Below are 26,220 nucleotides of genomic sequence, written 5' to 3'. Positions count from 1 at the left end.
ATAAAGAGGGAGGTGCAGTGCTAGATGAGATCTGCACTCTTGGGATTTCAGTGCACGCCTGCACGGGATCAGTGATTCTACCATAAACAGCCTGCCAATATGACAGGGCTCATAAATAAACATTGAGTGCAGCAGGGAGTGAGTATGTTTTCCCTAAACATGACAGCCCAACACATTCACCCAGTCTGATGATGAAGAGTCTGGTGATCTCTGCTCTAATCCAGACTTATCCACAGCACAACCATCTACTCCTCTGTGTCACCTCTTCCAATATTCAGATGCAAGATCTTTCTTTCAACATAATGTGTGGCAATTGCAAGCAGAAGGCTTGATGACAGCTTCATTTAACTTAACCTATCAGTAGAAGGCAAAATCAAAGCACAGGTTTGTCTACACTCCATGAGTGCTACTGAACCTGGCAGACCTCCTATCCCATAATGCAGTCTGATTGTCTGCAGCAGACAGGTCCCTGGTCTCAGAAGAAAGGGATGCCCCTTAGAGCAGCTGCTAAGCCGGGCATGACTTCTCCCTCACTTGCTCTTCATTTCCCCTTTCTTTCTCTCTCCTTGGCATGTTCTGTCACATTCTGTTCATGTGGCTCTTTCAGGCCACTTGACAGGGCGACTCTCGAATCTAGCAATGCCATTTGTGGTGTGCAGCTTAGCTTCAGGGGTTTGTTTCCCAATTTCCACTCACAAAAGCCCCTAGAAGGCGTGTTGTTACAGCCCTTCTACTCTACAATCCCCACTCCGCTCAAGACATCACCCTCCACTGCCAAGCACACACTTTGCTGCGACATCGAAACATGTTATGCATTATTTAGTATACTTTTCCTAAAAGGCTGCTGTGGCATTCAGTTTTTGTCGCGATATTTCAGACTGCTCAAAATATCCCACTGGAGAACAAAGCCTGAAATCATTATCTTGGGATGTTGAGAATAATTTTGCACTGAACAGAAAGCTCGCAGCTCAAATGCATGCTATTATTTTTTTCTTTCTGCCTACTTTCATGATTGCTACAGCTAAATCTCAGATATTATGTCATAAACTTCTGATGATGATTGATACTTACAATTCCCCCACTCACCACATGAATATTTTGTGAGAAAACATGACTCAAACAAAATCTCTACCCTATGCCTTTTCGCTTGAAGGTTGACTAAAATAGTAGACTGTAATGACAATTGCACTGATTATTCTAAAAATCAACTGTTTTAAGTCAGAATCTATTGTAGCCTCTTTCTATCATCTGTGGACATTTTTATGAACAACAACATTTTAGGTTATGAATGTATAAAAGTTGTTTGCATGCAGAACACACACACACACACACACACACACACTTTACTTAAGTATTTCACGTCAGCTTGTACAGATCAAATCTGTTTATCAATCCCAAACAAGCAACCTGAACTGCACAAACACACACAGACACACACGCTGAGAAACGTCATGAGGAAACAAGGAAATACATTAAAAAAAGAACACTCTATAATCATTGATTCAGTTTGATTTTTAAAGTAAACATGCATACAAAATAAACCATAAATGAACATTATTTCGAACTTCTGCAGCATTTGCTAAACACTATTTAAACAATACTTTATAAATTCATTCTTAAAGAGTTTGTTCAAGATTTATATGAAAGAAAACGCCTACTTTGACGGATTAAACTAAAATAGAGCATAGCAAACAAGAGTTAACAGTGCGTGAAAGCAACCTGGTCATAGAAAGACAATAAAACGCATTATCGCCACAAGTGGGCGCTTCCATTAGCATTCTTTCATAGGAAAGTCCACTCTCCAAGGTGCTGAATACCTTGGAGAGTGAATAAAAATGAATTCGCATACATTTTCTTCTTGCATATCACAAACACGTTTTCCCAATTACAGTCGAGCTTGTAAATATCAGCATCCTATTAAAGAGGCTCAGTATTAGGCAATATACCACAAACTATTCTGAATGAATTTTAATGAAGCCTGAGGAAAGTTAAAGCTGCAACGAAATCATATTACTAGATCCCACAAGTAAATGATTAACTAACGTAGGGCGCCCATATTCACACAAACCAACCTAAACTTTAAAAGGAAACGGAATACTCACGTTAATGAGATTCAGTCTCGATGTGAAGTGTCCCGCGGAGGGCTGTGTGTTCAACAAGTTCATGAGTGACCGTAAAGGACCCTCTTAAAGACGCCTTGTTAATCTTAATGTGATGAGTTCGGGGTGAATACGGAATCCCCCCCCCCCCACACTTCCACCCGAACTAAACAGGCTGACTAAACACAACGACTGAAAGGCGTCTCGCAACACGTCAATATTTTCTTAAGTCGCGTGCCACATCTCTAGCGCGAGACATTATCGAAGTGGAAATTACTAAACTTCAAATGAAATGTTTTCGGTTCCACTAAAATGAGCATAAATTCACCTCTGCGTGCGTCCCAAACAGTGTAAACTCATAAATTCCACGATTTCTCCCTTTTCGTCGTTTGTTCTTTTGTGAGTTTCATAACAATCACCTCAGAGCCAGTCACCGTCCTCACTAAACTTTACATAGCCACGGGTCCATTCTTCCTGACGGCTTTTTCAAGCCGCACTCTGTCCAAGAAACACGGGATTCCCTTCTTGTTTGCGGGGATAACGATAAACAGATTCCAGGACGTGAGCGAGACACGAATCGCACCAATTAGACCCGCGCGCGCCGATAATATCTTCACGTGCATTCCCTTACGCGTCTATACCGCGAGTGTTCGGCGGGAAAGGATGGCTGGGGAAGATCACGCACTTGGACACTCTGCTTTTACACATCCACTAAGCCCTTACTGTTTCAGCACATCCTCTGTCCCTCTCTCTCTTCCAGCAGTTCAAAACTCTGATGGGACTTTGGCAAAGACACAAACGGGACAGAAAACAGTCCCCCTTTTTGTATTCTAACAAACGGTGAGGGAGATGGGTTACAGAGTTATATATTTCTCTAGGATGTAAGGATCTATTCATTGTAAATACTAAGTAGGATATGCCATCCACAGGGTCCTAAAGGTAGCGTTTATGTTGGAGGTTCTATTTATGGTTATAAACATAAATTGAAGTTACTTTTTTTTATAAAAATTAAAAAAAACTGATGTAGCTTAAAATCTATTTAATTAAGTATATCGACCAACTAAAATGATTGGTATTAGTATAACTAATACTATTGTAAAATACTATTAAATACATTTTATTTATAATACAAACTATTATATCTAATTTATTTAGAGAAAGTTTCATGTTTTAAAGTAAAAATCAGAATCAGAAAACATCATAAATAAATGTAATAAAAAATACCTTTATAGCTATACTGAGTGGAGCATGACTTGGAAATGTTGTGGATTTTAGCTATAAGCCACCAGCATAATGTCTACAAAGTAGAAATAAAGTCCAAAAAAGATGTCAAATCAGTTAATTAACTGTTAGAAACAAAAATGCAAAGTCATCACTGTTAGGAGAAGCTAAAGTAAATTATGCACTGCAAAAACACAGAGTGATGTTCCAACATATAAACTGGTGTAAAAAGCAAATATGCCTTTTTTGTTAAATTATTATTATTTTATTTGTATTTATTATTGTATATATATATATATATATATATATATATATATATATATATATATATATATAATTATTTATTTTTATTTTTTGCGAGCAACAGCTTGATTTCCGCCAGTAGCTAAGTTCATTGTCCCTATCAGTGTGCAATTAATTAATAGCATTTAAAATATGCAATGCAAAATATTTATAAAATAAATAATAATAATAAAAAAACTCTTACAGTGTGAATACTTCATAAACTACTGTTGCAACTCAATTGGCTTGTTAGTGAGCTGTGAGGACTATATACATATACATAAACAGCTAGAGATAATCATTTATCTCATAAAAGAGGCAATGAGTTCAAGCTCTTTTATGTAGTTGCTGTCAGAAAGCCTTTTAAGTAGAACCAATAAACTAGAATACTGCCAGTGCGTGACATACACACAAAGTGTTATGAGTGCAATATATATAACAATATGAATGTCTTAAGTAAAGGAACAGTAATTTAGCATCTTACAAGAGTTTTACACCAGCGAGGTCTTCAGCCAAAGCCACAAACAAAAGGAGACAAGTGCGCAAAAGCGCACGGTAGACTTTACGTAGGATATTGCAGGCGAAAGAGAATTATACCATCAATTAAAAAAAAAAAAAAGCAGTTCCGTATGCCATATCAGTCTTATTAGATTCACGTATCAATAAGTTACATTCAAATGATGCTTCAAGAAAACCGGCAAGCCCATTAAAAGCACTTAACGTATATCAAAAGTTTGGGCGAGACGCACCCATTTACCACGCATGCATTGAGACAAAAGTCCTCATTGATCTCACCTTCACTCGAAAGCTTCACTCCAAAGCGTCAATCGGAAAAGTGCGATGTGATCTCATGTTGCACACCGATATTTGACGGGTTTCAGTCGGGACATCTTGGAGGCGCGCAGGTGCGGAGCTAAACTCATAGGCGACCACTCTTGTCCTCGGCTCCGGGAGAATGGTGGTCTAATCGAAGGCACAAATGGCACTTCAGCGAGTCGAACAACTCAGCAAATAAATGCCACGTCGGGGAAACACTTTTCCGGCTTGGTGTTGGGCTTTGATGAAGCCTTACATTTTGGGGGTGAATGTGACAGCTGAAATGCCCTGAGAAGGTGGGATTTTATTCAACATGTGGCGGTTGGTCGTGGGTGCGCCTTGATTAAAAAAAAAAAAAAAAAAAAAAAAAAAAATATATATATATATACATTATTACAATATACTATCAAATATATCATAGCTCCACGAAAAAAATACATTAAGCACAAGTTGCTTATATATATATATATATATATATATATATATATATATATATATATATGGGTGCGCCTTGATTTAAAAAAAAAAAAAAATATATATATATATATATATATATATATATATATAGCTCAGAATGTCAGGGGAGTGAATAACCAAATGCTGCTTGTCTACATAAAATAAAATTGAAGACGACTGCATAGGCTACTAATTAATTAATATAAAAATAAAAACAAAACTAGGCCTCTTATGGAGTGAGTAATATCATGTAAGTCAATCAGATAGGCTTATCCATACAATCAGATGATTTATATCACCAATTGTTGTGCGCCTCTTAAACACACACTTTAAAAATCAATTGATATCGATATCCTTCATTCACAAATGGAGCACATCATTTCATATTCTACAGCCATGCATCTTAAAATCTACTGTAAAGTTCAACAGCTCACTGGAGCTGCAATTGACATGGATAGACAATCACATGACTGCATCAGCCAGTAGGAGAAAAATCCTGTGTTTCTTTAAGTGCTGTCATACCTTTCAGTTATCTGAGAATTGATGACTGCCTCTCATGTGGCTCATCGCTGTCTTTCACATCTGAGAAGAGTATTGAGTTTCATCTGTTCTGTCCAGCGCATATCTGTCACATGGTAAGAAATATAAAGAGAGATCACTGTGAAGATGAGATGTGAGATGCTTTCACAGATGCTTTAACCCTTGTATAGACAATAACATGTCAAAATAGTCTAATAATCCTTCTGATTTTCGAATATGATACTAACACTTTGATTTATTATGGGCTTTACAGTGGAAGTTGGATAACTCATAAAATGTAAAAAAAAAAAAAACATTAAAACAGATTTTAAAACTCCTGAATTTATTTAACTGGACATATGTGATCTCTTAAGACCACATTTGCATCTTTAAGCCAAATTAAGTTAATTCATGAAGTAATATTTCACCCAAAAATTAAAATTTCCTGAAAATGTTCTCACCCTCAGGTCATCCAAAATGAGCTTGTTTGTTCATTGGAGCAGATTTAGAGAAGCCCAAACAGCTGTTAAAAACATCACAATAAATCCCAAGTAGTCAACTCAACTTCGGTCCATCTTGTGATGTAAAAAGCTGTGTTTTTATGCAACAAATCCATCATCAAGACTTCAAACTGAAAGAAAAAAAAAATCCAAATAAATTAATTGACACAAGATTCACTCAGAAATTTCTAGTAAATTTCACAAACATTTACAAAGACAGCAATTGATATAGAAGAAGATACATATATAAAAGATATAGAAGATCATAGATATAGAAGATAAAGAAGAAAAAACTTCATACAGGTTTGGAACAACACAAGGGCGAGTAAATTATGACGGTGAACTATCCATTTAAATGACTAAATTCTAAATGTCTTCAACTGTGACATTTAAACATAAACCTCTGCTAAAAATGACAAGCACTGTAAAGAATACGTGCCAGGTAACAGTGAATTTCTAAAACTGAAGTAGTACATCAAACCTTCTTGTGACAAAGCCTTATTCACATGTATTTAAAGCCTGGTAATTTTCAACATTTCAAACCGAGCACCATCATTATGAATTTTTATATTCAAGCTTTAGCCTCTGCTTATTTTTTTATTTATTTTTTTGCCATGGAAATATTCACAGCAGCAGATGATGTTCCTCCAAAACTGATCTCATCAAACAAAAAATGCACAAAACCTCCAAATCTACAGTAAACTTATTAACCCCACAAAATTAAAATGTGTTTTAACTGCTGTTCATTAAATCTAGTGCCTTTTAAGGACCATATGAAGGCAGAGATCACACCATGAGAGACCTTCTACTGTGGCTTATTTTAGTATGTTAATGAAATCAAATCGGCCTGCTAACGATAATAATGACAAATTGTCACTTGGCCATGGAGATCCGCCCAGTGCCTTGGGATCTAGTCTTCTAAATTAGGATTTGTCAATAACATACTTCCAATTTGTCTTCTCACAAATAAAAAATATTGGTTACTGTAACTGGCAGGCGGCAAATGATTTATCCTGGTTTATTTACAGTATCATTATTAGCATACCAGGGGATGTATTGGATAAACTGATATGCCTTTGTGGATAAAACTCATCGAGGCTGTCTAAGAGACAGAGACACAGCTCTGATTTAATTTGCTCCTTACTGTCTACACAACTATTAATAGTAAGATTCAATTAGATGCATTCAATTCTTAAATATGGGAAGATATTTTGATCTGTAGGTATTAAATGGAATACATCAAATCAAGTGTGGCTCTGAAAGAATGTTAATGACGCATCTTTCCAATTAACGGCGACATAACAACATGAGCTTGCATTAATACAAAGAAAATGAATGTACTCCAATCAATCACTAATAAACAAATCAATCCAGGATATTTTTGAGGATTAGTAACTTCCAGCATCTGAACTGCATTCAATGATAATCCAAATCACAGCTAATAAAATGACTAATGATAATTGGGTCAACAGGTATGTGAAGAAACCAGCTTTGATTGGATTCCAAGGCCACAAATATCCATCTGCTCAGGCCATATTCAACTTCAATAAGTCATGACTTTTGATAGTCTGCACACAATACACTACATATTTTGTTATGTCAATAGCATTCTTGGTGCCAAAGCCACTGTAGAGACAAGGTTGAGATAAAGTTATGCACCATTTAGGTCCCAACGTTCCTGAAATGTGTTAATTACATAACTTTAACAAACACTGAGTAAGTACAAACAGTGGGGTACAACACATAAATGGGCCACATGTCTGGAAAGGTTGTAAAGGGGAAAAAAATTGTGATGACTGCAAATTATATATGCAAGTAATTACATAATTCAGGTGTGTCTTAAGTGTCATTTCTTCAAAATTGAGAATCTAGAATCTGAGGGTGCAAAAAATCTAAATACTGAGAAAATAGCCTTTGAAGTTGTCCAAAGGAATTCTTAGAAATACATATTTACAGTAGGAAATTTACTAAATATCTTCATGGAACATGATCTTTACTTAATATCCTTATGATTTTTGGCATAAAAGAAAAATCTATAATTTTGACACATACAATGTGTTTTTTTTTTTTTTTTTGGCTATTGCTAAAAATATACCCCAGCGACTTAAGACTGGTTTTGTGCTCCAGGGTCACATGTAGTAAAAAAAAAAGCAAAATAATTTATGTGGGCTTATCAACTTTCAAAAGGAAAGGAGAAAATGGCTCTCATGTAATATGTTGTTAAAATATCTAAAAATATCTTAAACTGTATTCCGAAGATAAATGGAGGTCTATTGAGGGTGAGTTATTGATTACATCATTTTGATTATTGGGTGAATTAACCCTTTGATGTCAAAGGATGTGCATCCAATTAAACTTTAGAGAGTAGTCACCTGATAATATAACGAAATACTAATATCTGACTCACAGGCTAATAAATCACTGCTGTTTATACATTTAAAATAGTGTCAGTTCTCCTATTTGTGGTAATGCAACTAATTTTAATGCTAATAAGTGTGATTTTTTTTAATCATTTTTGCACAATATAACTCATTTTGACACTGCTTTGGGTCACCAGCCAATCCAAGCCCAAGGATCTAACCTAAACTCAGAGACTTGCAAATATTTTCCAAAACTTTATCTTGAAACTGTGAGTGATTATAATCCCATGCTACTCAGGCCGACCAAAACTGGACCGATTTTCTCTTCAATCCCTGGTAAACAAAAAATGCAGTGTTTTTACACAATTTTTTTCACACAATAAAGATAATTACGTTTAGGCAAGCACCATTTATTTTGTATAACTTTGTGCATTTGCTGTTTGCAGACAGGAGTTTAAACCTGATTTAAATCTGTTTCCCCCCCAGACACTTAACATAGATTTCAAAGCAACAATTCATAGTGAATTCTGTGCAAAACCAAGTGAGGACAAACCAAAAAAAATAAATAAAAAAGATCCTACTAGATTATATAAAAATTCACGAGAAAAAAAAAAAGAAAAAAGAATTTCGGTGTATCCAGTAACTCTTTTATTTCATCACAATGAGATGTCAAATTCCAAATTTCATTAGCATTCCTTCTATTTGACTAGGGAAATAACTACAAATAAATAATGGCCAAATCTCTATTTAACTTCTAAATACTGATCAGGAATAGAAAAAGTTTTGGAGTGCTTTTTCTGTTCACCTATGGAATAGTCCACACGGATGCATATATGTCTAGAATTCTCTTCGGAGGGATACAAACTGATCTCCCCCTCAACTTTAGTGTCCTGCATCACATCCACAGCATCATCCAGATACAGCACAGCCTGTTTCCAGTGTGTCTCTGGTTTGAAGGGAGATGTGGAGAGCACCAGGGCCTTCTCCTCAGAGGGGAAAGTCACCGTGAACCACACACAAAAGGCGTGGATGGAGGACGAGCCGAAGCACTGGCAGCTGAACACGCCCCTCACATCTCTGAGCTGCTCCACCGTGACCGTGTTCAAATCCAGCTCGGCAAACTTGCACGGGTGGGAAAGCACATCCTCCACCGTCACCGGATTCACAGTGATGTCTTTGTTCATGATGCACTTCCTGGCAAAGTCGGTCATGCAGGACATGTCCACGCCGTACTGTGCTTTGACGGTGCTCCAGAAATTCAATCTACCCTCCACCACCAGATCGTTTATGGGAGCGATGTAAAGATCCGCGCGGGACGGTAATATGAGGCCACCGGGTTTGAGCCACTTATCCCGGGCGAAGATCACTGAGTTCAGCATGGATTCGTGGAGGAGCGCGTAGCCCATCCATTCACTGACGATAACATCCACTTGTTCGGCCAGTTCGATTGTCTCTAGTGTGGCTTTAATGACTTCGATTGTGTCCTCCATCTGATTCAGTTTTACGATCCTCACAGCCTGATCGGCGATCGAGCTCGCTTCGACTGCATAAACCTTCCCGGCCCCTGCTTGCGCACAGAATAAGCTCAAGACCCCGGTACCGGCTCCCACATCAAGCACCACTTTCCCCTCTATTGACTTACTGTTTTTAAAAATGCCCATTCTGTACGTATTAGTGCGCACAGTGTCTGCAATCATCTCTTCGTGAATAGTGACATCGGAGTAGCTGTCAAAGTACATGTAATCCTCTGTACTCCTATCTAATTTTCTTTTCTTGGTACCGTGCTGTGACATTTTCCACAAGTTTGCCATGCGTCTTTAATTTTCCCAAAGTAGCTTCCGTATCCGAGACGCAATGCAGAAAGGCATCATGGGAGATGTGGTTTTTAAACACGACTGCGTGATTCGGAAAGAACGATGGCCTGTTATAAAATGAACTACACTTCCCATGAGCGGCAAGGAATTCTTAGAAGAACTAGATAGGATTTTATTTATATATTAAAAAAAAAACACTTTATGGATACATTTTTGTTAGTTTACTTTGCTATAGTCGTTTTTGCTTTCAATGATTTAGCTAAATGTGACAACCTCCCCTTAAGAACATGTGGAGACAACTCCCATGGAAAGATAATTCATAAACTAAACAATGAATTCTATTCTAAAAAAGCTATTTCTTTTAGGTGCTGGGTTAGTCTGTGTTAAATAGGATATAATTCTTGTTATCTATAAACAATATTTAGAAATGGGGTGGGGGTAGGGGGATAGTCTGTCTGTTAATTACTTAAGGTGGCAAAGTAGCCTACATATTATAATCAATCCTGTTCTAGACCTATATGCAAAACAAATGTACCACTTATATTTGTTTGTCACAACATATCCATGTGGTTATTTAAGTTAATGCTGCGTGCTGGCCCACACAAATAAGTGGATTTAAGCCTGATAAATTCTCTCTCTCTCTCTCTCTGCAGTGAGTGTCTAGCATTGCTGTCTGCCTGTTTGGCAGTAGTTCCAGGACAGCTGTTAAAACTGACTGTGCCCAGCTGTAGCTGTACTAACATAACACCATGGCTCTGTCTGAGCCAAACTGCATTTTCCACCATGACGGATAGCATGATCTGCTTTTAACCTTAATAAAATAGCACTGCCTCATCCTCAGCCGTCACTCTCCCCACATGCAAAACACGCTAAAGGCTACACACTGACAGCAAGCTCTTGAATGCAGTGTGCTTTATGATTTCTTCTGCTATATCTATGGTGTTAAATGTTCACGGTTGGATTATAAGATCTGGCCTTTTTTCAGCATTGTCCTTAAGTTGAACTCACAGAGTAAGAAGTCAGAGGAAATGGGAGCACATTGGTTATCATTATATGACATCTATTCACATTTATGTTCATGGAAAATTAAAATATTATATAGGGTTAATTCAGTATACATGTAAATGGGAATTACAGCACTGCATTCATGAAGCTAAAGAAAGAAAGAAAAAAAGTTTCACAAAATTCTAATTTCCTATTTTCTAAATGCTTATTATAGATTTTATTTATGAACAATTCATCCATGTGTTACATAAAAATAATAGTAATAATAAAAAAACATAGATTTTCTGGATGTTGTAATACAGAAGAAAAGAGACAGAATCTACTTCTGTTTCATCAAGACTTTGCAGTAAACATGACATCAAAACACCTATTTACTTTCTGAATACACATTAATGGACTTATCTAGAACAATTCATCTGTTCATTGCCACACAGACTATTTATCAATCTTAACTGTTAGTCAAATAGCTTAGGTATTGTTTTAGCAAACTAACATTTAGTCTGGCTCCATTCTGGTACTTAAAGCTCAATTTCACCATCATAACAATTCCTGCCCTCACTGAATATCTGTTTCACTTGGAAATAAGTCACATTACTGAAGAAAAATGCCAAAAAAGGACATCTGCAAAGGATACGTGAAACATTTATGCTTTTTTTGCATTTGCATTGTATTTTTTCCTCTCTCTCTGACCTGCAACCTACTTTTGGGTGGTAACCTACCAGATGTGGACAATGTATTATATTATATAAATGTATATAAAATAATTATATATTATATTATATTATATAAATGTATTAGAATGTGGTGTTTTGCTAAATTTCTTTCCACTGTTTGTCTCTCCCACATCTCCCTTGGGTACTTTTGAGTCCTTGATAACACACAATTTAAACAAAATCCTATGAAAGTTTTTACACATTCTGAAATGATCGTAAAAAAAAAAAAACCTGTGTGTTTGCACAGACATTGGCATCTGATCTCGCTTTAATTAAAATTGCACATCAGTGTTTGCCCATCTAAAGCACAGACTCTGAGCTGATTGGAAGGGGATGGACTGGCAACGAAGGAAGAGGCTTTGCTCAGTGGTCCTGAAACATGTCTGGAAAGCCTGAGATAATTTCAGAGTGGAGAGATGGTGGTTTCTGCAAAAGGAAGAGTTGTTCAAATATGAGTTTTACAGCAGGAAACCAAATCACTTTGGACAATGAAGGATGTCCTGAAAACATTTGATAACAGAGCTCAAGCAGATTTTTCCTGGGTGGCTCATGTTGTTTCCAATCCACCTGCTGAATCTTGTTTGGTTGGATCAGTTAAGGGTGAGGACATGTGATAAGTCTGCTGAAAGGATGAAACTAGAAGGGGTAGTCACAATCACGGCGGCATATTGGTGGTTTGATTCAGTTATAGCAGTGCCACCCTGGCGGTGTGAATCTGATTCCTATCTGAAGCAGCAAGCACATCTGAGGAAGCAATCTGTCCAGCAGTCAGTCAAAATCTGTCTTTCAGTTCAATAAAACAATAACATTACCCTCAGTCTGCTTTTTTTGGCTTCTTTTTGAAAAGATAAAGTGCTATTGTATATATGGTACAAATACAGTAGTTTTAACAACACTCTTTGCTCATTGATAAAACATGCCTTATACAGTACATTTTTGCAAAACTCCAAACATGTACCTATACATCTAATTAACTTCAGTTTCCCGCTGAAATAATTAGGAGTGGCAGTAAAACACCAACAATTTGATCCCTTTTCACACAAATCATTATTACAGGGCCATATTATTAATAAATAAAGACTTTTGTTTGGTTCCTTGTACAATACAATGCTACGACTTCAAGACATTATTACCTTATTTCATGATTTGCATCACATAACCAGCTCCATATATCTTTTTTGACATTGTAAAGTCGCTCGGTAGTTCACCTGGTAGGCCTACAGCATTGTACTTGCCTTGCAGACTTGGTGCTTGGATACGAGTCCTGTAAATCACAGGTCATGATAAAGAAGCTCAGACTTTTATGAGCAAGCAAAAATGTTGGTGGCTACAGCAAATACATTTTTATCTCACCTTTGCTTTTGTTAACAATGTCAGTTAGGGTTAGGGTAAGGTTTAGAGGTGATAGGCATTACCTTTTAGTGCCACTCACTGGACATTTATTTTCCACAATACCACAGTAATACAAACAACATAATGTTGACAGATTCGATTTGGTATAAAACTGCATCCGCTTTTAACGTTACTCACTGGACATCTCTCTTTGAAAATTTTTGGCTAAACATCCAACAAGCAATGTAATATCATTTTCAAGAAATATTTCCACAAGCATGTTTTTTCCAATGTGCCTGTGGTAATTTTTAATGTTTATATATATATATATATATATATATATAGAGAGAGAGAGAGAGAGAGAGAGAGAGAGAGAGAGAGCATGTGCCAGTTGCTTGCCTCAAAGACTTGGAAACATTATGAAACAATACATGAGGTAACATCTCAATAAATGGTTGAAACTGATGAGCAATGCAATAGATGTACATAAACACACCAAGTCACCTCCGGAGGTGAACCTAGAAATCGGTTAAAAGAAAGAAGTCAAGAGTATATCAAAATGTGTGCACGTTTGTGTGTGTGTCTCTCGGCAGCTGCTGTTGGAATTCGTGTGCCTTTGGGGAAATCCTAAGTGCTGATAGTTGGACTGAACTTGTCACCTGCCTTACCATCGTCCGTGGCTCTCAATCAGCATCAGGCCTGCGGGCAGTATCGCTTGTCACTCTGCCCACTGGCATGCTGGCCTATTCAAAAATAAAACCCTTCGGAAAAAATTAATATGTGATGCCCAGGCTGAGGATTGATTATAGCAGGATTAATGTGGAAATGTCTTGATATTTTGCTCTCGTAGTGAGGCGCACATTAGACAACAGCAGTTGGTTGAAATTTGAGTTTTACTAAACATTGATTATGGCTAGAATATGTTTCAAACTGAAATGTTGAACTAATAAATAAGGCAGAGAAAAAAACATTATTTAGCTTTGTAATAACAAACATATATATACTATATATATATATATATATATATATATGTATATAGTACAGACCAAAAGTTTGGACACACCTTCTCATTCAAAGAGTTTTCTTTATTTTCATGACTATGAAAATTGTAGAGTCACACTGAAGGCATCAAGGGCTATTTGACCAAGAAGGAGAGGGATGGGGTGCTGCGCCAGATGACCTGGCCTCCACAGTCACCGGACCTGAACCCAATCGAGATGGTTTAGGGGTGAGCTGGACCGCAGACAGAAGGCAAAAGGGCCAATAAGTGCTAAGCATCTCTCAGGGAACTCCTTTAAGACTGTTGGAAGACCATTTCAGGTGACTACCTCTTGAAGCTCATCAAGAGAATGCCAAGAGTGTGCAAAGCAGTAATCAAAGCAAAAGGTGGCTACTTTGAAGAACCTAGAATATGACATATTTTCAGTTGTTTCACACTTTTTTGTTATGTATATAATTCCATATATAATTCCACATGTGTTAATTCATAGTTTTGATGCCTTCAGTGTGAATCTACAATTTTCATAGTCATGAAAATAAAGAAAACTCTTTGAATGAGAAGGTGTGTCCAAACTTTTGGTCTGTACTATATATATATATATATATATATATATATATATATATATATATATATATATATATATATATATTTAAGGCACTTTGCATTAGGCCTGTTAGCAGTAAATGTGTCATGATGTCACTTTTATGCCACACTTTTAACTTTATTTTTTGGTAGGTAGTTTTCAAGGTTCTCGCCCCTTCATTAACATTTGAACCCATTAATCAGTTTTACCAAAGATCTGCAAGTACTCACTCGGCATCCAGTAATAAATTTCACTACATTGTTACTTGATTAAATGACAAATTAAGTTCGCATGTTAGACCCGTGAGGAGAAGACTGACTGACATCTTAACCCGTCATGTTTCACATTGTGACTGTAGCTGTGAAAAATCTTGGAATGGTTTTATTAAATAATCAACTTAAATAATGTGTTGTAAAATTAGCAGGTTAATTTAGTACAATCAGTTATATACATGAACGTACATATATAAATATTTCCAGAATGAACACTCACACATGAATATCTTTTTTTTTTTTTTTTTTGAACATACATAACACAAAACCTCATCTCAACAAATTAAATTAATGGCTAAGCTCTTTTAATTTTGTCATTTAATCTGAATATCAATTTTTGTGAGATTTAGTCATTTAAAAGAATTAACTTATTTAATTTTTATGCAGTATTCCTATTCCTTTACATATAATAAAATTAGTTTTCAGATGAATCCCTTTTACTGGAACTCTCTAATGCTCTACTAAGCATGGAAGGACAACGCACTGACACTGCTGAGCACAAAAAAATCATCATATGTGACTCTCAGAACAACTGATTTGTATTCTGAGCCTGATTCTATTCTATTCTATTCAATATACAAATATCATGTTTGAGAAATATTATGAGTACTTTAAACAATAAAGCGATTTCCAGTGGGTTAAAATACACTTAATTTAAGATATTCTCAAAAAATAAAATAAAATAAAATAAAAATTCTCCCAATTTAACTTCTCAAGTAATTGAATCTTGTTTTAAGAATTCTGATTAAGAATTATTTTTTTTAAGTGTAAAAAAATTATTATGCTGAGAGGAGAAAAAAGCACAGTAAGAGCAGCTTTGTGGAGTGCCAATTAAGCATCAGATAATTTTGTGGTGGTTGGTTTATGGTTTGCCAGCATGAGGTGAAATCTGTGCATCTATTTTTTACCTCCAAAGGCTCATGTCCCACTGTGTTCGAACTGGACACTGTCAGAACATCACCAATTAACAGGCAGGTGCTAATAAGGTAGACACAAACCAGATGGAGCAGAAGATGAAAAAAGAGAGTCTACAGGACATTGCTTGTGCTTTTATGATCAGAAATGAAAATCTACTCCTACATGCACATCTAAGTGTAACAAGAGAATTGGTCCTCAAAAGGAATCTCCTACTAAGAGGATTTTTTAAAACTTATTTTTAACCTTTATTTTTTTCTCCTTGTCTGAATTTGGATGTGGATTATACATATTCTACTCACATACACTGGACAAACATCAAGGCATTCACTGGGAACCTATTAACTTGGGATTGCTGTCATGAAACATGATTACGTCTATTTAAAGGGATAGAAAAAAAAAAATCTGTCATCAGTCACTAACCCTCATGTCATTCCAAACATGACTTTGGAACACAAATTAAGATATTTTAAATTTCCGTTTCCATACTAGCAGTCTATGCAATTACCACTTTGATGCTTCAAAATGTTCATAAAGAGATTATTATTTTCCCATGAACTGAGGTCCATTCAAGAGCCTTATATGAATGTATTTTTATGTCTGGCACAGTACGATGCTGCAGTAACAAACTTTAGAGAAAGCCAAACCTCTCTCCAGGAAAGACTGAAAGTAAACTCCTTGAAGTTGCTTTCCACAAACCTGACCTTGAAGATCTGATAAATAAAATCAGCGACCCTCAGATGGTTTTGCAAAGAAAATGGTTCTCTTGAGTGAACCGGAGCTGAGAGGGTACTTATATGAGACGGCTCCTTTATAGCAGCCTGAATACAGGACTGGGCTCATTCTAAAAACAGAGTGCCATCTTTCACAAGCAGTGAGATTGAGCCTGTGAAGAAAACAAGAAGAAATAAAAGGAATCCATTTAGGACGTTAGCAGGAGGTGTAATTGGTAATATCTGTTTATGCAATTGCACATACTGATTTTGGCTGTGAGAATTAAAGTTAAAATTAAATTAAAGCATCAATGAACTTTTGGATATGTATTTTCGAAACCTATTTCCTGGGCAGTGATAAATGAAATGAATGGATAGATAGATGTACAGACAGATAAATGGATGGACAGACTCAAAAGGATATTTTTTATCATTGTGTTTTATTTACAAGCTCTCTGCTAGCACGTTGCAGTTCGTACTTCTCAGAGCTTTGGTCCATTTACACACTCCCAATCACTGTTGCAGATCTGGACAAGAACACGTTTGCTTTCTTATTCTCTGCGGCCTGTGGACTTATCTCACATTCGTCTCTGACTCAAGTGTTGGGATATCAGCAAACACTCCTGGGTATCTCCATTCTTGGCCACTAAGTTGTTTGTGTAAGCTGTGTCTTTGTGAGGTGCTGTGGACGACTCCCACGGTGTTTAATCTTCCCAATACCACAGGCTCTCAAATAAATCACAAGTATGAGCGATTGGGCATTGGACATAGTGGACGTTCAACAGGACAGTTCCTGACCGAAATCACTATTAACCTCAGGTATGCAAGGCATGTTAAAGGTTCCTACAAACCACTGAAATATTATAATATAGATAAGCTTAGTTGGGGGGCCAGTTCTCCTCTGGCCAGACAAAACCAGAGAGAGAACAATAAATAGAACGATAGCACTCTGCTCATCTGGAATTCTGAATCCTAGAACATTCTCTGGCTAAAGAATCATATTAAACTTGGCAGCAAAGTTGCTGGCTGGTAATGTTTTGCTGTGTACGCCACTACTGCTGAAATTTAGCCTGGGGGAGCGAGTGATGGCCTTAGACAACTCTCAACTGATGGCTGTGGGCATCTGTCTGCAGGGCACCAGAGTGAGTGTCCACAGTAAGGCCAAATAGACTGCTGGATGTACAGTAACACACACTGGCCTTTATCTAGAACAAAAAGTGGCAGTATCCCTATTTGAATCCAGATATAACTCATTTAAACACCCCCATGAATGTGCTTTAGTTTTACCGATATTAGCTTTGTTCTCTAAGCATGCTCTTTCATTTACCATATTATTCCATTAAATCAAACAAGCACACAGTATTTTGAAAGTTACTGCTGAATAGCCTCCAGAAATCAGATATAATTTCAGTCCTAATTGCAGTGTTGTGTCACCACTGAAATTTGAAAACAAGCCAGTGGCAACATCGCACTTTTTTTCTCCCCACATCTTTGAAAAATCCGATCCTCCATTTTTTTTTCTCCTTAGGAAAAGTACAAACACATTGAAAAAGCATTTGTGATGATATAATTATCCAGTGCAGTATAGGGACATTGGCAGGATGGTGGAGAGCACAGCGCGTCGTTCCGTAACACCCTGCTGCATTCAGCTAATAAGCCTTAAATAATATCCTGTGACCAGCTTGGCTCTTTATCACTGGGATTTGCCCTGTGTAATAATGTCAAATTAAGCTGGATCAACCATTTTAAACTGCCTTCACAGTGCACATACAATGAGTCTCTGGACATAATGGACTGTTGTTACCTGGCTGTCCATAAACCACTGGGAATTATGCACACAGAAGCATTTTAACTGACATCATACATCAGCTCTCAAATGAATGCAGATGGTTTCTATTTCAGAATCCCCCCTTCCCCAATTAATGCATGACATTTCTATGGATATTTGCAGTTGTATATAAGGGAATGCATAATGCACAACTGAGATGTATGAAAAAAAAAGTCTTGTTCTCTTGATGAGATGTATGAAAAAAAAAGTCTTGTTCTCTTGATGTTATGCTGTTATATAGTAAAATTATATAGTAAAATAGTAAAAAGAGATAGTTCACCCAAATCTGACATCATTCACTCATGTCATTCCACAGCTGTATGAACAGAAAAAAAAGATATTTTGAAGAATTTAAGTGAATGAGGTATTGTATGGACAAAATAAGTAAATAAATAAATAAATAAAGGTTTTGGAACAACATGAGAGTGAGAAAATGACATAACATTTTGTGTAAACTATGCCTGTACACATAGTGTATTAATGTTTCTTCTTAACTTTTATTATATCCCCACTCTTGTACAGTTACTTTAACATGAGGATCATTCACTTTTCTTCAGTGTTCATTCACTTTTGCTTAACATTCATTGATTCGGACTGGTGGGTTGAGAATCTCAAGTGAGCAGACTTACGGAGAATGTAGATAAAATATGCTGACATATATAAAAACATAAAAACATTCTCCATAAAAAATGTCCTTGTTACATTTTCGATGACTGTGCACTTGTAGCTTAAGCATGCATGTTTTGAATCCATAAAATGACATGAATTGAATAAAAAGAGAAAGATGGGAGGAAAAGGAAGAAAATTGCATAACTCTACCCTCCAGATTTCATGCAAACCAAATTAGACATAATAATGTAACATGATAGATTAAGCTCATCGGTCACCATTCTTTGCATAATTTAAATCTCATAATGATCTATATATAACCATTCAGAATCTCCTCTCGGTGTCTATAAATACAGTAGGAAGCTACAGTGATGCTGACATTTGTATGAGCACACTAATGACCAGATGAAGAAAACCTAATACTTTTGCTGAAAACGGCTGAACTAAATTTTCCCACTACTCTGGTCTTTCTTATTACGTAATAAGGTGACGAACTAAATTCTTTCAGTGGATAAAGCACAGTTTTAGAAAGAAAGAAAGAAAGAAAGAAAGAAAGAAAGACACAAAATAATAGTTAACTTTTTTCAATTTAAGCCAATTTATTCATCATTGCAAACACAAGGGCGCCAGACTTTCAACTTCCAGGTAATGGACACTCTGAGTCACTTTTGTTAGTGTTGTTTAATTCAGAAACATGCTAGAATTATATTGACTTGTTTAGGTGCCAGACAGGCTGAAATATCAGATCTTGACCCAGTCCGTCCATGAATCGTGCCAGATTTCTGTGGCATTTCAACTGGCAGCAGTTACAGCCACATCCAGCTCTGCCATCGGCCATGAATGAGACATCACACTTCAGTTCTGCCCAGCACTGTCTTTACAAAGTGTGCAGAATCCAGTTAGCAACAGAAAGAGTTTGTAAAAAGGCTTTTTCAGCGCATCTAACCTTGCTTCTCTATGCTGCACAAGGTCCCAATGCTCTTCAAGGTGACTAATTTAATTTCCCTGATTTAAGTGACCTTTGACAGAGATGTTTTGACTGTAATGATTTCCTGTCCCTTCTGCTCAGCCAGTAGAGCATTCTGGTTGGACAGGGGTTCTGCTTTATGTTCCAGTGGCTCAGATCAAATGTGTAATGAGCTGTGCAGAGATGTTCATGTGACTGGTGTAGTAACTGCCAGGTTTGACACTTCAGCCTATAGTCTCAATCGCCATTCACCCCATCAATCTCAATTTACACTTTGATGCTGCGGCAGAGGGCCTGGCAAAAGATGTTAGGGTTGCTTTACTCTTATACTGGTGGAGTTTAGTGATGGTCAAGATTTATTTTTAGAAGCATTTTCAGGCTCTGATTTTTGACCTAGGGGTCTTAAAAAGCTAAATATGATTAATATAAATTAATCAGATTTGCACCTGGTACTTTAAACTGTACTTTTTTTTATCATCTACCCTTCCTCACTTATTCCTGTAAAACACAAGAGGATTTTCTATATAACAAAAATGCACAGTGGTTATTAAATAAATCGTATTATTAGATTGGAATTTGAAACCTGGTCCCTTTGGTTGCAAAAAAAAAAAAAAAAAAAACCTAACCACCCGAGTAATACATCCTTTATTAATTCATTGCAAATTGCATTTAGCTTCTCAAGGTGAAAATACATAAATAAATAATAAGTCAAATAAATCCATAATTTTTTAACTTCAAACTGCTGCTTATGGCTAAAATATGAGTCCTCTATCCGTATTATTGCTTTCTCCAGTGAAAAAAGGTATCTCGTCTCATTTAGGAGAGACACATGCACAGATTTAGAACTGTTTACAAGCAAAAACAATCCAATACAGTTCTAAACAAATATAATTAGAGGAAATGGGACAGATTATTATTTATTTATTTATTTTAACTGAAGGAAGTGTTTTTATGGATTATGAACTGGTATTTTGGCCAGAAGGGAAAGTTTAAAGTTAAAATGCCTTTGTTTCTTACAAACACACAGCTTTTAATTAACATGACATTATTAGATGGACTGGAGTCATATGGATTACTTTTGGATTATTGTAATGTTTTTATCAGCTGTTTGGACTCTTATTCCATCCATCACTGCAGATGATCTATTGGTGAGCAAGTAATGTAATGCTAAATTTCTCCAAATCTTTTCCAATGAAAAAACAAACTCATCTACATGAATAGCCTCAAAATAGAAATCAAAACCAGAAGTAGAATATTAAAAATATCTCCATGATTCCCATTCCTATTACTTAATGTTTTCCATATTTCACACTGTAAGCCATTGGTGTACATTGTATTGCCGCCGCTCTCAGCTAAAAGCATATATTAGTTCAAAGCTATTTTCAAGTCAACTCTGCAAACATCTGCAGGGCACAAAACTTTACAGTGATTTCCACAAGGCACAGATCTCCTACAGAATTCTGCATAATGGCACAAAAAGAGACATTCATGATTTATAAAATGTGAGTTAAAAGAGAAGAGGGAAAAGATGGATACATTTTTGAGTCGTTTGAAAATGTATTCATATTCCGTTCTCTCATAGCACACAAATTAGTAATTTCTGTGGAAATGACTCTGTAGACTTTAGATTTTTTTGACAACATTGAACATTAAAGGTATGGCAAAGTCGTCCCCTGTAGCCAAGCTTTTCTCATAACACATGTGCTAGTCAGTGCAAAATGAGCATTTTGCAGCACCTGATAGAATAGGTTGGCCAAGCTCTCTGGGGGCACTGCTCTCCAGAGAGGAAAGAAATATCTGATGTCAGGTATAGCTAGGGCTCTTTACGTGTATATTAATACAAGCAGCATGAAATATGAACACACATTTTAATATGGTTAACATTGAGTTCTCCATACTGCCTAGTGCCATCTTGGAAGCATAACCTGAGGAAAGAGTGGCTCTTTAACATATGAAAATGCACTCTTTAAGTGCTTTGTTCCACTCTGCAAAAGGGAGGGGAATCTGGAGGCAGTGAGCAGCCTAGAAGCCCTGGGAATATCATCTTTAACAAAGAGTCTGTCCTAGACAGGCACCCAGCAACCAAAGATCTCATGTCAACATTTCAAAAGTGTTCCACCATGTTTCATATCCAGTGGCTGCTCTTGGAGCATGGAGCTGAATTCAGAAGTCATTTTTTCCCTTTTTATTTTTATTTTTTTTACCTGTTAAGAAAAGACAGAGCTGTAACTCCAGTATGTGCTAGTACTTTTAAAAGCTCATATAATATTGTTCTCCTTCCTTTCGAATTGAAATCAGCCCACAAGTGTCATGGCCATCCACATGTGCCACCTTATTTATTTATTTATTTATTTATTTTATTTTTTTATCACTGTAGATTTTGAATGTAACCTCATAAAATAAATAAACAAATACTTTTGGATTACATCACTTTCTTACCAAAAGGAACTTCTATAGTGAATGGGTGCCTTCAGAATGAGAGTCCATACAGCTTATACCTGCAGGCCCATATAGCCAGCTATGAGGTCAACGAGGTCCGGACATCGGTACATTTTTCAGGTTCGAAAATAACATTTGTTCTCTGATTGACTAATTTGCTTGCAATAAAATATGTTCTCTGATTGACTAATTTGCTTGCAATCTGCATGCATAATTCAGAATGTTTAGCATCAATGGTATGAAAATAATCGCTCAAAGACGCTCAACCTCCGTGTTGCCAGATCCAGCTATTATAAGTGCTTTTGACTTATTTTTCATTTAAAGGTACAGTTTGTAGGACCTGCCACGAGAGGGCGCACTACCAAAACAATAACATTCGCGTGATTTAATGACGCTAAGAAGGAGCGTGGGATGATGGGATTTGTTGTCTTCTGCCCAACCGCTAACGGCCATCAATCAGACGGAAATATAAATCAAGGATTTAACGGATGAGGTAAAGTTTTTATAAATGTTGTGCTTGATGTCATAATTTTCAAACGCGAGTTCAACGCGAGTAGTTGAAAACATTAAAGACATTGTTAATAATCAGCTGGACAAAATATATAACACTAGCTTAGTGGTTTTTGGATATTTTACTGCAAATATCTTAAAAATTGTTCCTTTAATTTGACACTTTAGAAAGTTAATAAAGTATGAAGTTGCCGTTTAGGTTCAGCGATAACTTTATCTTATCTAATTTCCAAAATATTTGAAATAATTTCGGTTAATTTTATTTATTTATAGGGTTTTGTTTATTTTAATAGCAATATCTGGCAACATTGAATTGGCATTAGCCTGGCAGTAATCAAAAAAGGCAGCGGCTATTTACACTAAGTGCAAATAGCTATAGATGTTAAAATAGCAGGATTTTCTGCTGTTTATACTACTTATTGCAAATAGTGGCAATTTTCTGCACCTCAGTATTGCAAAATAGTATATACAATAATAACTTACCGAGTGTAAATTTTAATTTTAATTCAAATTAGTAAATGGATGCCACCTTTTTGGGACAATAAAGCCCTCCCTACACCTACCCTTACCCTACCCAATACTTTATTTTCAACTTTTTGATTATTTACTTTATTTTCATTGAAAACTCACTATAATCAACAAGTAATCCACACGACCCTAGTCTATCAGTTAATGTATTGTGCAGTGAAAAGCTGTGTAATAAACAAATCCATCAAGACAATATTAAAATCAAGACATTGCTGACTTAAAACCAAATCCTGAATCAGTAAAGATACTGTATGCACAGACCAGTATATACCAGCACAGACCAGACCAGACATATATACTGTATATATGTATATATATATATATATATATATATATACTGTATATATGTATGTATATACATATATATATATATGTGTGTGTGTGTGTGTGTGTGTGTGTGTGTGTGTGTGTGTGTGTGTGTGTGTGTGTATTCATTTACTGTTTAATAATAAAATAAAATAAATTGGAAAATAATAATTTTTGGTTGACAGAAAAATAGCAAATCTTGTTAAGGATTTTAAATGGAATACGTTTTGAAAAGTAATTTACGTTCTCTGGTTCAGTCACGCTGTTTAAGACCAGAGTGCTGACTCAGTAGCCCTGGAGGTTAGAAAGAGACTGGACCATATAAAGCTCTGCTGCTTTCATGGGACATAGTCACACTTGCTTCCTACGGTACTGTCTTCCAATCATAAAGCTGCATTTAGGAAAGAGCAGATGAGCTGCTGGAATGGAGAACTTCCTCTGTCAGCACATCGAGCTGTGCAGATGAGTAGCTATCACAAATAATAAACAGATCCTTTTGGTTAAAATTATAATGTGGGAAAATAAGCTAATCGTCCGTTCTTTTCAAAATAGTATTTGTTTTGTTTAGACTGTAGTTAGAGTTTTGCACATGTGACTCCAGTTGTGCCCTCTGTCGTTTAGCAATCGAAAAAAACTGTAATTATTCATGAAGGATGCACTGATCAAAAGTGACTAAAGACTTTTACACTGTTACAAAAATGTTTGTTTCTTTCCTCAAAATCCTGCAGAAATGTATCATATTTTTCACAACAATATTACAGTTTTTTTCAATTGCTTACACACTAAAATTAGAACTTTCCCACAATTAGCAAAACCTTACACTCAAGGAGCAAAACACCGGCCTAGATTTGCACAACTGTAAGCACATTGTCAGCTTCAAACTTTTTGTGAAACATTATACACAGTGATTTGCAAAAAACTAAACACACTTGTATGCATTTGACACAGAAATGTATCATGATGTAATTTCCTTGCAATTTCAAAGCAAAGGCTTTCAAATGAGCACACCCATGAACCAATTGGTTAAACACAGGCACCAGGTGTGCACACACACTGGTGCTTAATTGTAGACACACCAATCAGGTTAAAGCACTATAAAAAGGCAACAGGTAAGTTCACCTGTTTTCAACAAAAATGGATGGTGTCAGAGGAAGAGGGAGAGTGCGGATGAGAGGGGGAATCCAGAGAGTACCAGGTGGAGGAAGAGGCCAAGGAAGAGGAAGAGGGAGAGGGAGAGGAAGACCTGGAGGAGGGGTAGGACATGCACAAAGAAGAAGACAACCAAATCTGTGTAACGAAATTCGTGCTACAATTGTGGACCATGTAATAAACCATGGACTAACACTGAGGGAGGCTGGATTGAGAGTACAGCCTAACCTAAGTATTGACGGTGGCATCAATAGTTCAGACATTTCGTCAAGAGCACAGGTGAGAAACTTCTCTTCAGTCAACAGAAAATCTATTGCTTACTGCATGTATTTTATCAACAGTACTGTATATGTACTCTATATTTTGGTACTGTATATATTCCTGTATGTATCATTTTACAGTAAGCTGTGTATTTTGTTTGGCCACCATAGGATTGAACGTCGTGAGGCCTCATATTCACACAGGAGCAAGAGAGAGAGATCATAAACCTCGTTTTGGCCAATAATGCAATCAGACTTCGAGAAATTCAAGCCCATATTGTCAATGATCACCTAATTTTCAATAATGTCCAACAGGTCTCTCTGTAAACAATAGCCCGTATCCTTAAAAAAACATCAAGTTCTGATGAAACAACTGTATAAAGTGCCATTTGAAAGAAATTCAGACAGGGTGAAAGTCCTGCGGCGTGAATATGTGGTGGTACGTTTTGTTCACTGACTGTAGTATTGTGTACTGCACACATAACCTTTTTACTGTACATGTAATTTTACTGTATAGCAGACCTACAGTATACTGATCTACACAATGTGATCTTTTGCTGTATTTTAGAGAGTTTTGCAAATGGATGCGTAGGAAGTCCCGCATGAGTTTATTTACATTGATGAGGATGGATTTAACCTGACAACAATACGAAGAAGGGGAAGAAACATCATCGGCCACAGGGCTATTGTCAATGTACCAGGGCAACGTGGGGGCAACATTACCCTTTGTGCTGCCATTACATAGAATGGGTTCCTCCACCGCCATGGCAACTTGGGTCCTTACAACACTGAACTCATTCTTACATTTTTAGACAGATTACACAATATAAGGGACCAGATGCAATACATTGTCGTCTGGGACAATGTAGCTTTCCATCGTTCTGCTCTGGTCCAAAACTGGTTTCAACAATACCCACAATATACAGTTCAATACCTACCGCCATACTCCCCCTTCCTGAACCCCATCGAGGAGTTCTTCTCAACATGGCGGTGGAAGGTTTATGATCTCCGGCCCTATGCCCAG

The 26,220-nt window shown here is 36.6% G+C and overlaps 2 protein-coding genes across 7 annotated transcripts in view; both read right to left on the bottom strand.

Annotated features, from left to right (window-relative positions):
- Nucleotides 1–4,663, bottom strand: part of LOC132124180 (netrin-G1-like) — a 103,943-nt gene extending 99,280 nt beyond the window's left edge. For 2 of the 6 annotated variants that reach the window (XM_059535069.1, XM_059535071.1), the window contains exon 1: nucleotides 4,398–4,659. The gene's annotated coding sequence lies outside the window, so the exon portion shown is untranslated. Of the gene's footprint in view, nucleotides 1–2,102; nucleotides 2,943–4,397 lie in introns of those variants that run through there. The other 4 variants (XM_059535072.1, XM_059535066.1, XM_059535070.1 and 1 more) reach the window with 4 other exon arrangements.
- Nucleotides 4,664–8,890: 4,227 nt separating this feature from the next.
- On the bottom strand, nucleotides 8,891–10,108 carry LOC132124177 (protein arginine N-methyltransferase 6). The gene has a single exon (XM_059535063.1). It carries the CDS (start codon nucleotides 10,062–10,064, stop codon nucleotides 8,997–8,999), a length of 1,068 nt encoding a protein of 355 aa, XP_059391046.1. The 5' UTR covers nucleotides 10,065–10,108; the 3' UTR covers nucleotides 8,891–8,996.
- Between the last annotated feature and the right edge of the window lie 16,112 nt (nucleotides 10,109–26,220).

The sequence above is a fragment of the Carassius carassius genome, chromosome 42 (genome assembly GCF_963082965.1).
Source record: "Carassius carassius chromosome 42, fCarCar2.1, whole genome shotgun sequence".
Taxonomy (NCBI): Eukaryota; Metazoa; Chordata; class Actinopteri; order Cypriniformes; family Cyprinidae; genus Carassius; species Carassius carassius.
This window is presented reverse-complemented; position numbering and strand designations above follow the sequence as displayed.

Bases quoted from the DNA above. Each gene is read 5' to 3' on its own strand.
- LOC132124177 (XM_059535063.1), bottom strand. From the start codon at position 10,064: ATGGCAAACTTGTGGAAAATGTCACAGCACGGTACCAAGAAAAGAAAA.